Consider the following 13,548-nt stretch of genomic DNA (forward strand, 5'->3'; position numbering starts at 1 on the left):
GCCCCGCCTCCTCCGTTTGGCCCGCCCCGGAGCTGCTCGCGCCGGAAGTGCGTCACTAGCTCTGCGTTCAGGCACCCACGGCCGTAACTGGAAGTGGAAACAAAACAAGCAGCTGAGGCGGTGGTGGCGGCGCCGGGACGGGGGAGGGGCGCGCCGGAACCGGAACCGACCTGACGCCGGAACCGGAACCGAGAGCGGGTTGCCAGGGCCCGAAGAGGGCTGGCTGCAGCGGCCTCGCTCGGTGAGTGGGGCTGGCCGCTGCTCGCCCGTCTCGCCGGAGCGGGGAGGCAGAGACGCGGGCCTGGGGCGACCTGTTCAAGGTCACGGGCCGTACCAGTCTCCACCCCTCGAGCCCTGCGGCGTGCCGGGCCCACTGATGCAGGCGGGGCCGTTACACTAAAGCCTGTGGCCGGCCTGCCGTCTCGGAGGGGGCTGGCGGCGAGCGAGGGCGGCTTCCTGGAGGAGGTGGTGGCGGGCCCAGGGTTCGGAGGCTGGAGCTGGGTCGCAGCCTGGCCGGGGCGCTGGTCTGTGGTCAGTAACCCCGCGCGGCCGTATTAGGCCACCTTGGGTCTCTAGGCAGCCCCTTTCCCTCCTCAACGTCCCAGAAGGAGAGGGTAGGGACGCGACCTTCAGCTGGGGCCTGGGAGCAAAGAGGCGGCAGATGTCCACCCCTCGATTCTGGACCTGTCGTCACTGAAGATCCAGCCCACCAGTCCCACATCTGACCCGTAGAAGAATCCCCCCGTCCCCCGCCAAACCTCCGCTCCCCACAGCCACACACTCACACTCTGGGGAACACAGACTCGTCACTATCTGTCCTACTAGTGTCTCAGGCCATGCTTGAGGCTGCCAGGGGTCCTGGATCCATGGTTCGTTCATCCCCACCCTTATCTCAATTTTGAGAACTTTATTTTGGATGGAGAAACAGCCCAGAATCCACTGGTGGGTCTGTGGGAAACTGGCTAAGAGCTGAGGGGGTGGACATGGGAAGGAAGGGGATAATGTCTGTTTCAGTCTCAGACTGCATGCCCACCCTGAGGCAGAGATGCTGCTGAAAGGGAAATGTGACATCTGAATACCCTTTTCACCTTAGCTTTTGCAGGCCCCTCTTTGCATAGGAGAGCAGCTGGAGAGAGGAGTCTCTCCAGATGTAAGAAAACAAAAAACAAAAACCAAGCAGTGCACAGAAGCAGGTTCAGAGGAGGGTGGGAACTGGCAGGTGGCAGGTGGGGCTCCTTAACCTCAAGATGATGCCTGGGCAGTGGTAGCACCTGGGCTGGGCCTGTTTTCAGCCACGGAGCCTGGTTCTCCTGCTGTTTAATTGTCTGTCTCCTCCTTTCCTGCCTTCCTCCTACTTCTCGGGTGGTGACTAAGCAGCCAGTGAGAGTGAAGGAAAAGTGAGCACCCAGCTCAGCGCGCCAGCCCTGTGGGCTGGAGCTATGGCTCCTCTCCAGATTGGAGGAGCCTGGTCCCAGGCCATGGCTGCCTTGACCTGACACCTCCTTAGTGAGGCTTCTCTCTTTGTGAGTCTGTATGGCAGGCATCTAGGAGGCTCAGCCGGAAGTGGTTGTTTCTACTTGCATTATTTATTCTCCCTTAGGAATAGTGTGAGAGTATCTAGGGCTACATCAGGTAGTAAAGAGATATTGCTCCGTAGGCTTAGAAGTGTCCCAGGTTGCTGAGCCCTGGGTGTAACCAAGGAGCAAATTTTGGGCCTTGGTAGTGATCACTTGTCCCCTTCTCGTTAGGCTGTCAGTTCGTTGCTGGAGAATTTGTCCACAAAGAGTTGCCAAGATAGCTGGGCCAGGAAGAAAGCGCCGTAGCCCTGACCCAGACACCGTTGCCGACCCCGGGGCACTCTGGCTGTCACCCAAGCGGCTCAAGATGTCTGGCGGGGCCAGCACCACAGGCCCAAGGAGAGGGCCCCCAGGACTGGAGGAGGCCACCAGTAAGAAGCAGCAGAAGGATCGAGCAAACCAGGAGAGCAAGGATGGAGATCCTAGGAGAGGTGGTAGTGGCATTCCCGGAGTGCTTGTGGCCTTCCCCTCCTCCCTTCCTATTGAGCATACAGATTGGGGATTGGGAGATGACTTTTTTGCTGTTCTTTCCATCCTGGTCTGATGCTGAGAGAAGGACCAATGGCAGGCTGGGAGAGCCTCAGCTTTGAAGTTGGGGTACTTGGCTGAAGTCCTAAAGATGGTGTTTGGTGGGATGTTAGAGTCTTGGAGGCTGCCTGTCCATCATCCTTTCCCTGTTCTTTCCTTTGTTGTCAGGGTCAGCATTCACTCGGGAGGAGCCGACCAAAGACGGTGAGTAATGAATAAGCCTTTTGGATGATAGAGTGCTAGGGGAGAGGAGGGGGCACTGGGGATGTAGCCCTTATCTAGAGCAGTTGCATTAGGGCTGGGCGTCTGGTACCTGCTTACCCCCATCAAAATTTCATAGAGACCTTCACAGTCTTTTTGACACTCCCTCTGTAGAGTTGTTGCTTGATTGGAGGCAGAGTGCTGATGAGGTGCTTGTCAAGCTGCGTGTGGGAGCCGGTCCCCTGCGGCTGGAGGAGGTAGATGCTGCTTTCACAGACACAGACTGTGTGGTGCGGCTTCCAGGTATGTCTATCTGCTTTGAGCCCAGCAGTATACTTGAATCCTTTGATATCCCCCACCCCAGCTCACTCCTCCCACTCTGTTGCCAGGTGGTCGGCAGTGGGGTGGTGTTTTCTATGCTGAGATAGAAAGTTCTTGCACCAAAGTGCAGGCTCGCAAAGGTGGCCTCTTGCAGCTGTCACTGCCCAAGAAGGTGCCTCTGCTCACGTGGCCCTCTCTCCTGGTAAGTTCCAGAGCAGAGTAGGGTAGGGATACTCAGTGTAGTTAACAGGGCCTGACTGCTGTATCTTTGGCAGAAGAAACCTCTTGGGACCCAGGAGTTGGTGCCAGGGCTGCGGTGCCAGGAGAATGGGCAGGAGCCGTCTCCTGTTGCCCTGGAGCCAGGCCCTGAGCCCCGCCGGGCTAAACAGGAGGCCCGGAACCAGAAGCGGGCCCAGGGCCGTGGTGAGGTAGGCGCAGGGGCTGGCCCTGGGACCCAGGCAGGGCCCAGCGCCAAGAGGGCTGTGCATCTCCACAGAGGGCCGGAGGGGGAAGGGTCCAGAGATGGCCCTGCACCCCGGGGTGATGCCCCCCAATTCCTGGCTGAGCCGGCCACCCAGGTGAGAGTGGGGTGCCTGCTTGGGAGTTGGGAGGTGAGGGGGAAGGGTGTGGACTGCAGTGGGGGGCCGCCTGCCAGACCCAGGGCTGATCCTGCCCACAATCTCGCCATGAACAGGCTGAGGCTGAGGAACAGCTCCGTGTACCACCACTGAACCCCCAGACCTGCCTCCTGGGCTCAGAGGAGAATCTAGCACTTTTGACAGGAAAGAAGGCAGTAGCCCCCAGGAATGACCCAGTGTCCCCAGTCATGGCCCGGAGCAGAGACCCTGAGAAAGATGATCGTTCCAAAGAGGAGATGGCAGTGGCAGCAGATGCTGCAGCCTTGGTGGATGGTAAAGGTGGGGCTGGGGGTGGGCAGGCAGAGCTCTAGTTTGGGTTGCAAGGTTGGTGGGTGGGTAGGAAGTAGAGTAGGAACAGGCTGGAACCTGTCCTGGGTGGTGCTGAGATGTGGTCTCAACATAGAGCCCAAGTCCATGGTGAACCTGGCATTTGTCAAGAATGACTCGTATGAGAAGGGGCCGGACTCAGTGGTGGTGCACGTGTACGTGAAGGAAATCTGCAGGGACACATCTCGAGTGCTTTTCCGCGAGCAGGACTTCACGCTTATCTTCCAGACCAGGTGGGTGGGTGGGCAGACACACAGGGCAGACAGTGTGCTTCAGGCAGGACAGTGTGTCTCATGTTCTTTCTCCTGCCTCTTCTCCTGCTCTCTGCCCCTGCTCTGCCTCTGCAGGGATGGAAACTTCCTGAGACTGCACCCGGGCTGTGGGCCCCACACCATCTTCCGTTGGCAGGTGAAGCTCAGGTGGGTGGTGCCCGGCCCCGCCACTGTGCCTGTCCCATCCTGGGCTCCATCCCCCTGACCCATCTAGCCCTGCATCCCCTCCACCTAAGTTTCTGAGTTCAGCCTCTTCCTGCAGGAACCTGATCGAGCCAGAGCAGTGCACCTTCTGCTTCACGGCCTCTCGCATCGACATCTGCCTTCATAAGCGGCAGAGTCAGCGCTGGGGGGGCCTGGAGGCCCCAGCTGCACGAGGTCTGCACACGAGCTCCCTTCATTGCCCAGTCCTCATGACCCAGACCCCCACCCCGTGCCACATGCTGCTAACCACCAGCCCCACCATTCCCCCTTTTTAAGGTGCAGTGGGTGGTGCAAAGGTAGCCGTGCCGACAGGTCCAACCCCTCTGGATTCAACCCCACCGGGAGGTACCCCCCACCCCCTGACAGGCCAGGAGGAAGCCCGGGCTGTGGAGAAGGAGAAACCCAAGGCTCGATCTGAGGACACAGGCCTAGATGGTGTGGCAGCCCGCACCCCCATGGAGCATGTAGCCCCAAAGCCAGAGCCACACCTGGCATCGGTGAGAATCCTGGGTGGGGAGGGCCAAGGATGAAGGCTGGAGAGCCCAGGGCTGCTCTCTCATGCCCCTCTTGCTCCCACAGCCCAAGCCCACATGTATGGTGCCTCCAATGCCCCACAGCCCGGTGAGTGGAGACAGCGTGGAGGAAGAGGAGGAGGAAGAGAAGAAGGTGTGTCTGCCGGGCTTCACTGGCCTTGTCAATCTAGGCAACACCTGTTTCATGAACAGTGTCATCCAGTCTCTGTCCAATACTCGGGAGCTGCGGGACTTCTTCCACGGTGAGAATGGGGGCTTGCAGCCCTGGGAATGGGGGATATCTTCCCCTGCTCACACCTCTACTTGGTTACTGTCCCTAGACCGTTCCTTTGAGGCCGAGATCAACTACAACAACCCACTGGGGACTGGTGGGCGTCTGGCCATCGGCTTTGCTGTGCTGCTCCGGGCGCTGTGGAAGGGAACCCACCATGCCTTCCAGCCCTCCAAGTTGAAGGTGATCTGTGGCCACTCCTACCCTTGGCTGGAGAGGGTGGGAAGGGCCAGCCAGCTGGGTGCATGGTAGGTGCTGGGGCTCCATGCTCACATCTTGCCCCTGTTTCCAGGCCATTGTGGCGAGCAAGGCCAGCCAGTTCACAGGCTATGCACAGCACGATGCCCAGGAGTTCATGGCTTTCCTGTTGGATGGGCTGCACGAGGACTTGAACCGTATTCAGAATAAGCCCTACACGGAGACCGTGGACTCAGATGGGCGACCTGATGAGGTCAGAGTTGAGGGCGGAGGTGGGCATGTCTTATGCACGTCCCAGTCCCCAGGTCTCCTCGGTTCTCACCACTCTGCTCCTCAGGTGGTAGCTGAGGAAGCCTGGCAGCGGCACAAGATGAGGAATGACTCTTTCATCGTGGACCTATTTCAGGGCCAGTACAAGTCGAAGCTGGTGTGCCCCGTGTGCGCAAAGGTGTGACGGACTCTCCTAGAAAGACACCCCCAGCTTGTCCTAGCTATCCTGGTCAGAATGGGGTCAGAGACATGTGCATCTTTAGGTGTTGCAGGGCAAGATTTGGGCAAAGAAGGTGAGGGGGAGGCCTTAGGCCCTGTGTGGGCTGCAGAGGTCAGGCTTGGTAGGCTTCCTGACTGAGGTAAAAGTGATGTTTGGGTGATGTAAGGTGGGGTGGGGATGGGTAAGATTGGAAAGGCACAAGGTGTGCAAGTGAGGGGCAGATGGTTAAAGTGGCTTGGCTGAGGAAGGCCTGAACTACCAGAAACAGGGATTGTTCTCTCCTAATGGTTCTTCTGGTCCATCTAGTGTTGTCAAGCCTGAGAATTTGCTGGTTGGCTGTGGGACCCTGAGAGCCATCCAAGGGCGTGGATTGGGCTCTCAGGGCCCAAGCATCCTGCCCCCCACTCCCTCTGTGGCCACCCAGTGGCAACTGTACATTTGCAGGTCTCCATCACTTTTGACCCGTTCCTGTACCTGCCGGTGCCCTTGCCACAGAAGCAAAAGGTTCTCCCCATCTTCTATTTTGCCCGGGAGCCCCACAGCAAGCCGGTCAAGGTGAGAAGTAAGCCCGTATTGCTGGGCTTTCGCAGAGACCCTGGCCTACCTCCCACCATGGACTCTGTATTCTTATCACCACAGTTTCTGGTGAGCATCAGCAAGGAGAACTCCAGTGCAAGTGAAGTGTTGGACTCCCTGTCTCAGAGTGTCCACGTGAAGCCTGAGAACCTGCGTCTGGCTGAGGTGTGTCTGTCTTTCCAAGGCTCTTACGCACATGGACACGTGTCTGTGTTTGCAGTGCGCAGATACGTGTGTACGATCATTAGCATCTGTACGTGTACACACAAACGTGCGTGTGACTGCACAGAGACAGGTGGGGTGCTATTGGTTGAGGCATGGTTGAAACCAGGCATTTGGGCTATGTAACTGAGGTGTCCTCAGTTCCCAGCCATCATCTGGATTTATTCCCCCTTTTGTTGTTGGCCCCCAGCTGCTCTTCCTTCTTCAGACAAGGAGCTTGAGCTGCAGGACTAGCCATCCACCAGCTATAGACGTTCTCCATCCATTCTGCTTCTCCCTCCTGTTTTCCCAGATCTGTGTGCTGGTTTTCTCCAAAGGTTCCTAGCCTGCTTTCTGGTAGTGTCCCTTTACCTCAGGGGGGGTAGAGGTAGGGAGATGCCTCCTTGAATGTGGCCTCTCCATAGTAACCATGGTGCAGTCTCAACAGGGCCCACTGGTTGACAGCCGGGTAGAGGCCTTTGGTGTGGAGAGCTGGTATGGTTGATACCTGCCCCAATCCTGGTCTTTTCATTCTCTGTGATGCACCAGGCTTCTTATTCCACTGGGCACTGAGGCTGGGGCCAGCAGAAGCATATACTTCTTTTGGGCCACAATCCCCAACCCTGCCCCCATTGACCCAAGATCAAGGTCAGATCTTCTTCTTGTGCTTTGGGGCAGGGCCAGGGAAAGGGCTTGTCCTCACATAGGATCTGTGTGTTCTCTGTCCCCAGGTGATTAAGAATCGCTTCCACCGTGTGTTCTTGCCCTCCCACTCACTGGACACTGTGTCACCTTCTGACACGCTCCTCTGCTTCGAGCTGCTATCCCCAGAGTTGGCTAAGGAGCGGGTGGTGGTGCTAGAGGTGCAACAGGTGAGTGGGGGCCAACCTGATGGCACAGGGCCCTGATGGGGGAGGGGGGCGTTCCTGCCTGGCCTGGCCTCACTGAGGCAGACGACCCACCCTAGCGCCCCCAGGTGCCCAGCATCCCCATCTCCAAGTGTGCAGCCTGCCAGCGGAAGCAGCAGTCAGAGGATGAGAAGCTGAAGCGCTGTACCCGTTGCTACCGCGTGGGCTACTGCAACCAGTGAGGACTCCCGTGGTCTCCCCCCGTCCCTCCTCTCCACCTTCCACTTGCTGCCCTACCTCTTCTCCACATAAAGGCACATATATTTTAAGCCCTCTACTTGCCACCCCACTCTACCAGACCCTGGGGGAGGCAGGGCTGGCATACCCAGTTCCTTGGTCTAGCCCTAGTATTGAGGTGGGGCTAAGGCCCTAGTCTTACCTCCTCCTTCTCTCCAGGCTCTGTCAGAAAACCCATTGGCCTGACCATAAGGGCCTCTGCCGCCCTGAGAACATTGGCTACCCCTTCCTGGTCAGTGTACCTGCCTCACGCCTCACTTATGCCCGTCTTGCTCAGCTGCTAGAGGGCTATGCCCGGTAAGTGCCCAGTGGTTGGATTAAGGTGGGGTAGGTGGGGGGTGGGGGTGGAGTGCAGAGGTGTCGGACACGTTGGTCTGGATTCTTACTTGCTTTTGCTGCCTGTTACCAGGTACTCTGTGAGTGTGTTCCAGCCACCCTTCCAGCCTGGCCGCATGGCCTTGGAGTCCCAGGGCCCTGGCTGCAACACACTGCTGTCCACTAGCTCCCTGGAGGCTGGGGACAATGACAGGGACCCTGTTCAGCCACCGGAGCTCCAGATGGTGACCCCTGTGGCTGAGGGGGACACAGGGGTCCCCCGGGCTTGGGCATCCCCCGATCGGGGCCCTGTGCCCAGTACCAGTGGAATTTCTTCTGAGATGCTGGCCAGTGGGCCCATTGAAGTTGGCTCCTTGCCTGCTGGTGAGAGGGTGTCCCGGCCTGAAGGTAAAAGTCTGGTGAAAGGCTCTGGAGCTGGGGTAGGGGAGGTTGGAGGAAGCTTGTTTAGGCTCTTGGAGACAGGAAAGCTCTGATTATCATGTTCTTTCACAGCTGCTGTGCCCGGGTACCAACACTCAAGTGAAGCCATGAATTCCCACACACCCCAGTTCTTTATCTATAGAATTGATGCATCCAACCGAGAGCAGCGGCTAGAGGACAAAGGTGTCTGAGGCCGTGGGAGGGACCCCTGGCATGGGTTGGGCTGGCTGCTCTCCACAGCTGTATGATTCCCTTCCCTGCCCGTTTCCAGGAGACACCCCACTAGAGCTGGGTGATGACTGCAGCCTGGCTCTAGTCTGGCGGAACAATGAGCGCCTGCAGGAGTTTGTGTTGGTAGCCTCCAAGGAGCTGGAATGTGCTGAGGATCCAGGCTCTGCTGGTGAGGCTGCCCGTGCTGGCCACTTCACTCTGGACCAGTGTCTGAACCTCTTTACGCGGCCTGAGGTGCTGGCACCTGAGGAGGCTTGGTGAGAACAGGGCAGCAGGCAGGTAGTGGGGAAGAGTGGAGTGGAGGTCTGTTGGTCTTGACTCCGCCTCTGTCCCCTGTCAGGTACTGCCCGCAGTGCAAACAACACCGCGAGGCCTCCAAGCAGCTGTTGCTGTGGCGCCTGCCGAATGTGCTCATCGTGCAGCTCAAGCGCTTCTCCTTTCGCAGTTTCATCTGGCGTGACAAGATCAATGACTTGGTGGAGTTCCCTGTTCGGTGAGCAGTGGGCCCTTGTGACTGTAGTCAGGGCATGGGGGCCAAGGTCAGCATCCAGGGCACCTGTTGACTGTCTCACCTCTCTCTGGCTGGTACCATAGGAACCTGGACCTGAGCAAGTTCTGTATCGGTCAGAAAGAGGAGCAGCTGCCCAGCTATGACCTGTATGCTGTCATCAACCACTATGGAGGCATGATCGGTGGCCACTACACTGCCTGTGCACGCCTGCCCAATGATCGCAGCAGCCAGCGCAGCGACGTGGGTGAGGGCACATGCAGCCAGCAGGATAGATGGTAGGGGTGTTGATGCAGGGTATGTTCACACTCTTCCCACCTTGCCATAGGCTGGCGCTTGTTTGATGACAGCACGGTGACAACAGTAGACGAGAGCCAGGTCGTGACGCGTTATGCCTATGTACTCTTCTACCGCCGGCGGAACTCTCCTGTGGAGAGGCCCCCCCGGGCAGGTCACTCTGAACACCACCCAGACCTAGGCCCTGCAGCTGAGTCTGCTGCCAGCCAGGTGAGGCACGGGGAGGCTGCTCAGGCTAGTGGGGCCCAACTCACAGATGGGCGGGGGTAGGGCACAGCTTCCTCTCCTACAGCCCTAGGCCCCTGGAACCTTGGGATTTTTAAGAGTCACAGACAGGGTTCCCTTACATCAAAGTCTTAGCCAGAGCGATTCCCAGGCTGCAGGGATACTTACAGAGGTACACACACAGCAACACGCTGCCATTGGTGTGTGCATAGGCTACGGGCCAAGTAGCTGCTCCAAATTTCACTGGGTACAGTGGTGTGAACAGACTATACCTAACACCTCCCAGCTTTCCCTCTGCACGCTCCCCACATGCTAGCCCACAGACCCTCACTTGTGATCATCCCTGTGTTCTGATGTGCACTCAGGACAGGGACTATCCAGCAGGCCATAGCCTAGTGTGGCCGTCACCCTCTCTGAGGTGAGCTTTTGTCCCCACTGTGCCTTTGGGATCTTCTATCTCCCTTACTGACATGGGATGCCATAGGCCTGGTTGGTGGGCACATCCGCAACTCTTTTCTGGACTGGTCTCTTTGCTGTCCTCTCCTCCCTTGAGCCCGCTATGCTCAGACTCAGACAGTGATCAGGATCTGGATGTAGGTGGGAGGGAGCCAGGAGATGACTCTGGGGTTGGCAGCTCTGTCCTCCATGAGCCAGTCTCCTCTGTGGGAAGCCTGGGCTTAAAAACTGACCAACTAACCCTCACCCTCACCCCCACCCCCACCCAACCCCCGCGGGGAAGTTGCATGTCGATTGGGGAGCTTCTTGAGGCCAAAATGCTATCAAGATTCGCCCACTGTGGTGCTCTCCATCTAGACAACCCTGCGAGTGGCCCACTTGGCTCCTGCCTGCCCACTTCTCTGCCGCTTGACCTGGGATGTAGGGTGTTAGCGCCGGTTACATTGGGCGGGACTGTCATGGCCAGGGGTCTTGGGGACACTGGGTCCCCCTACCCCATCACCCCCGCCCTGGGTGCTGATGGCCGTTTCCGCACACCGTAGGCTTCCCGGATTTGGCAGGAGCTGGAGGCCGAGGAGGAGCCAGTACCCGAGGGGCCTGCGCCCCTGGGTCCCTGGGGGCCCCAGGACTGGGTGGGCCCCCCTCCACGTGGCCCTACCACACCAGACGAGGGCTGTTTCCGATACTTTGTTCTGGGCACCGTGGCAGCTTTGGTGGCCCTCGTGCTCAACATGTTCTATCCTCTGGTATCCCAGAGTCCCTGGAGATGAGCTCGCCTGCAGGCAGCTGCTATGAGCTGGCCTACCTACCTGCCCGCCAGGCCATGCCTGCCACTGTGGTGGGGACCAACTCTGGGCTTGGGCCTCAGTGTGTGCATCTGATGGGAGAGGGTGGGGACTGTGGCTCCTGCAGGGGCAGACCATCCTAGGGTGGGTATCCCGTCCAGCTGTCTGTCCGTTTGTCCTGCTGCTCCTACCCTTGGCCTGGGGCTTAGCCCTGCCCAAGCAGCTTCCTGTATTTAAAGTGTTAATAAAGCGAGACTGTTCAGGCCGATCTCGTCTCTCTGTCTCAACGCCGCTGCTGTCTGCGCCTGCCTTGGGGCCCTCCCTTGGGTGCCAGGGCTCCAAGCCAGCACCCCCGGGATGCCAGGCGGCATACTGGGCAGCCCCCAACCCCTGTCCTCATATTCTGTTGCAGGGACTAGGCCCTGGCCAGGCCCCCGAGGTGGCCCCCACGCGGACAGCCCCTGAACGCTTCGCCCCCCCTGTGGACCGCCCAGCCCCCACCTACAGCAACATGGAGGAGGTCGATTAGCAGGTCCCCCTGGCTGGTGGGGGGGACTGGGTTTGGGGGATCCCCCACAGAGGGCCAGCTCTTTGACGCTTCTCCTTCTCTAACCTAGAGAACACTGGCTTCGTCAATGGGGAGTTGGGGGGGTATGATTTGAGGGTGGAAACCTCACTGGTTGGGACCTCTTGTCAACTTGACCCCCACAACCAGTGGGCCTTGGCTTCTCCAGCCACACCCAGTGCTGCGTGATTTGATTCTCAGTTGTACCTTCAATTCTTTCTGACTCGCATTATAAACATTATAATTTTATTCTAAAAATTGTAATTTTTTTTTTTGCATTTTGGAAGTGATTGCTGCTGTTTAAATATATTTTAAAAATAAATGACAAATAAGCAGACTTGGTCACTGTGATACACCAGGTGCTGTGACTACCTCCTCTTCCGTGTGTGTGTGTGTGTGTGTGTGTGTGTGTGTGTGTGTGTGTGTGAGAGACCCTGGAAGTGCTCTGGTCAGGCCCTTTGGGTCGTGAAGCCCCCACTGCCCTCAGCTCTTTGGGGCCTGACCCCTGCCCTTTGCTCCCACTGGTTCTGGGTCCCACATGGAGGCAGCTATGCTTGGTAACATTGTTGGTACCTCACACCCAAGGGGTGGAGTGTACCCCATGAAGCTCCAGAAGCTGACAGCATGGGGTAAAAGGTGCAGGCATTGGAGCAGCCTGGGGCTGACAACCAGACAGCAGGTCAGGAAGTACTTGGGGGTGGAGAGAAGTCTCTTTTCTCAGGTCTTTCTTTGCTGTAGTTTGAAAACCACCTGGATCCCTTGGGAGAGCAGAGCAGGAAAAAAACTGCTGTGGGAAAGGAGACCCTGCTCCAAAAGGACAGGCAGAGAGGACCAGAGCTAATCTTAGCTGGCTTTCTGTGGGAGGGAGGGTGTGGGGTCCTGCCAGGACATTTCTTCCCTTGATTTCCTGAAACTTTGGCTTCTAGCAGCTGCCCCAGGCTGTTTACCCACAGTGGGTTTGCAGGCTTGTCCCAGCAGGCTTGCCTTCTGTACACATACCACAAGGGCAAGTCTTGTGAGAAGCCTCCGTGCCTCTCTTCATGGATAATGCTGCCTCCTCTTCTCTTCAACTGCTTGGGGTTAGGATTGGGCATCTCCAGCTGGGGGGAGATGGGGAGCAAAGGTACTCCTGAGGCAGGTGTTCAGGTAAGCCAGAAAGAGTGTAGGGCAGGCAGGGGTGGGGCAGGATTCTGGCAGGTCCATCCTGCCCACAAGCCTGAGGGTATTACAAAAAGCTCAGCATGTGGGCCCTGCTAGTACTCCTTGGCTGGAGTTAGGGAGTTAGGGGTGGTGGAGAACAGAAGGAGCTCCTGGAGAAAGCTAGCCTTGTGACTGGTGTTGGTTTCTTCTATTGGGACAACAGCACAAGGGCCATGTGGTGTTGCTGGCCATGGAGAGGGGCCTGGGCTGCTGGCTGTGAGGCCCTGCAGTAATGGTGGAATTGCCAAGCTGGGTGTTGGTGCTGGCACACTGCTGGAGGGGCTGCTAGGCATGGGCTGCAACAGGATTGTGCTGGGCCTTCACTGTGTGCAGCTCCAAGTGTCTGGCCACTGGTGATCTGCATGTGCTGGATGCACTACTCAAGGGGCTCTGTCCACCTCTGATCATAGCCCTGCTGCTGCTGAGCCTGCCACATTACCCTCTGGGGCATTTGCACAAGGCTGCCATGGCCCTCAGCACTGGCCACTGCTGCTTCTTTGCATCAGCCTGTGCCACAGGGACTTGTCCGTAGGTCTGGCTACTGGACCCTGCCTCTTCCCATGCCACAGCTGGGCCTTGCTGGCTCTCCCTGGCTTTTCTCCTCGTTCATTGTTTTCTTGATTTTCCTTGAAGTAGTGCCAGAGGCTTATGCGAGCAAGCCAGTACCCTGGGGATGCACACATCCAACTTCATGGTTCTGCTCTGTGCAAGTCGAAGGGCTCCAGAGGACTGGCTAGCCTGCCACTGCTACTTGTGGCATTCTTGGTAGGAGCAACTGCCTCATCCTGTGACATGGAGCCACAGGGTCAGCACTATGAGGGAAGCACTATGAGGTGCCAGTAGACAGAACCAGGGAAGAGGGTACAGGCCCTGACCCCACTGAGGGGGCCATCACTAGACCTGCAGGACTTAGTGTTGGTGGTCATGGTGCTGTAATGAGTCCTTGGGTGGCATCAGGTACTCTGCTCATCTTAGGCATCTTTGTGGTGAGCTAGACACCTGCAGCTGTGGACTCAGCACAGGGCTGGCGTGGCTACGGTTCT

The 13,548-nt window shown here is 57.9% G+C and overlaps 1 protein-coding gene across 8 annotated transcripts; it reads left to right on the plus strand.

Annotated features, from left to right (window-relative positions):
- Positions 1–160: 160 nt before the first annotated feature.
- On the plus strand, positions 161–11,642 carry USP19 (ubiquitin specific peptidase 19). Of its 8 annotated transcripts, none has more exons than XM_055083097.1 (27): positions 161–241; positions 1,749–2,011; positions 2,274–2,309; positions 2,481–2,609; positions 2,696–2,829; positions 2,903–3,205; positions 3,322–3,544; positions 3,669–3,825; positions 3,940–4,011; positions 4,127–4,242; positions 4,345–4,565; positions 4,648–4,843; positions 4,922–5,055; positions 5,165–5,323; positions 5,408–5,518; positions 6,005–6,115; positions 6,200–6,301; positions 7,069–7,209; positions 7,305–7,423; positions 7,642–7,779; positions 7,892–8,205; positions 8,311–8,421; positions 8,510–8,726; positions 8,810–8,962; positions 9,064–9,224; positions 9,306–9,484; positions 11,153–11,642. In XM_055083097.1, exons 2-27 carry the CDS (start codon positions 1,885–1,887, stop codon positions 11,267–11,269), a joined length of 3,981 nt encoding a protein of 1,326 aa, XP_054939072.1. In that variant the 5' UTR covers positions 161–241; positions 1,749–1,884; the 3' UTR covers positions 11,270–11,642. The 8 variants fall into 8 exon arrangements, with proteins under 8 accessions (XP_054939072.1, XP_054939074.1, XP_054939073.1 ...); XM_055083099.1 differs by having other exon boundaries at positions 3,322–3,538; positions 11,153–11,629; XM_055083098.1 differs by lacking the exon at positions 161–241 and adding an exon at positions 279–531.
- The last annotated feature ends 1,906 nt before the right edge of the window (positions 11,643–13,548 follow it).

The sequence above is a fragment of the Physeter macrocephalus genome, unplaced genomic scaffold (assembly GCF_002837175.3).
Source record: "Physeter macrocephalus isolate SW-GA unplaced genomic scaffold, ASM283717v5 random_534, whole genome shotgun sequence".
NCBI lineage: Eukaryota > Metazoa > Chordata > Mammalia > Artiodactyla > Physeteridae > Physeter > Physeter macrocephalus.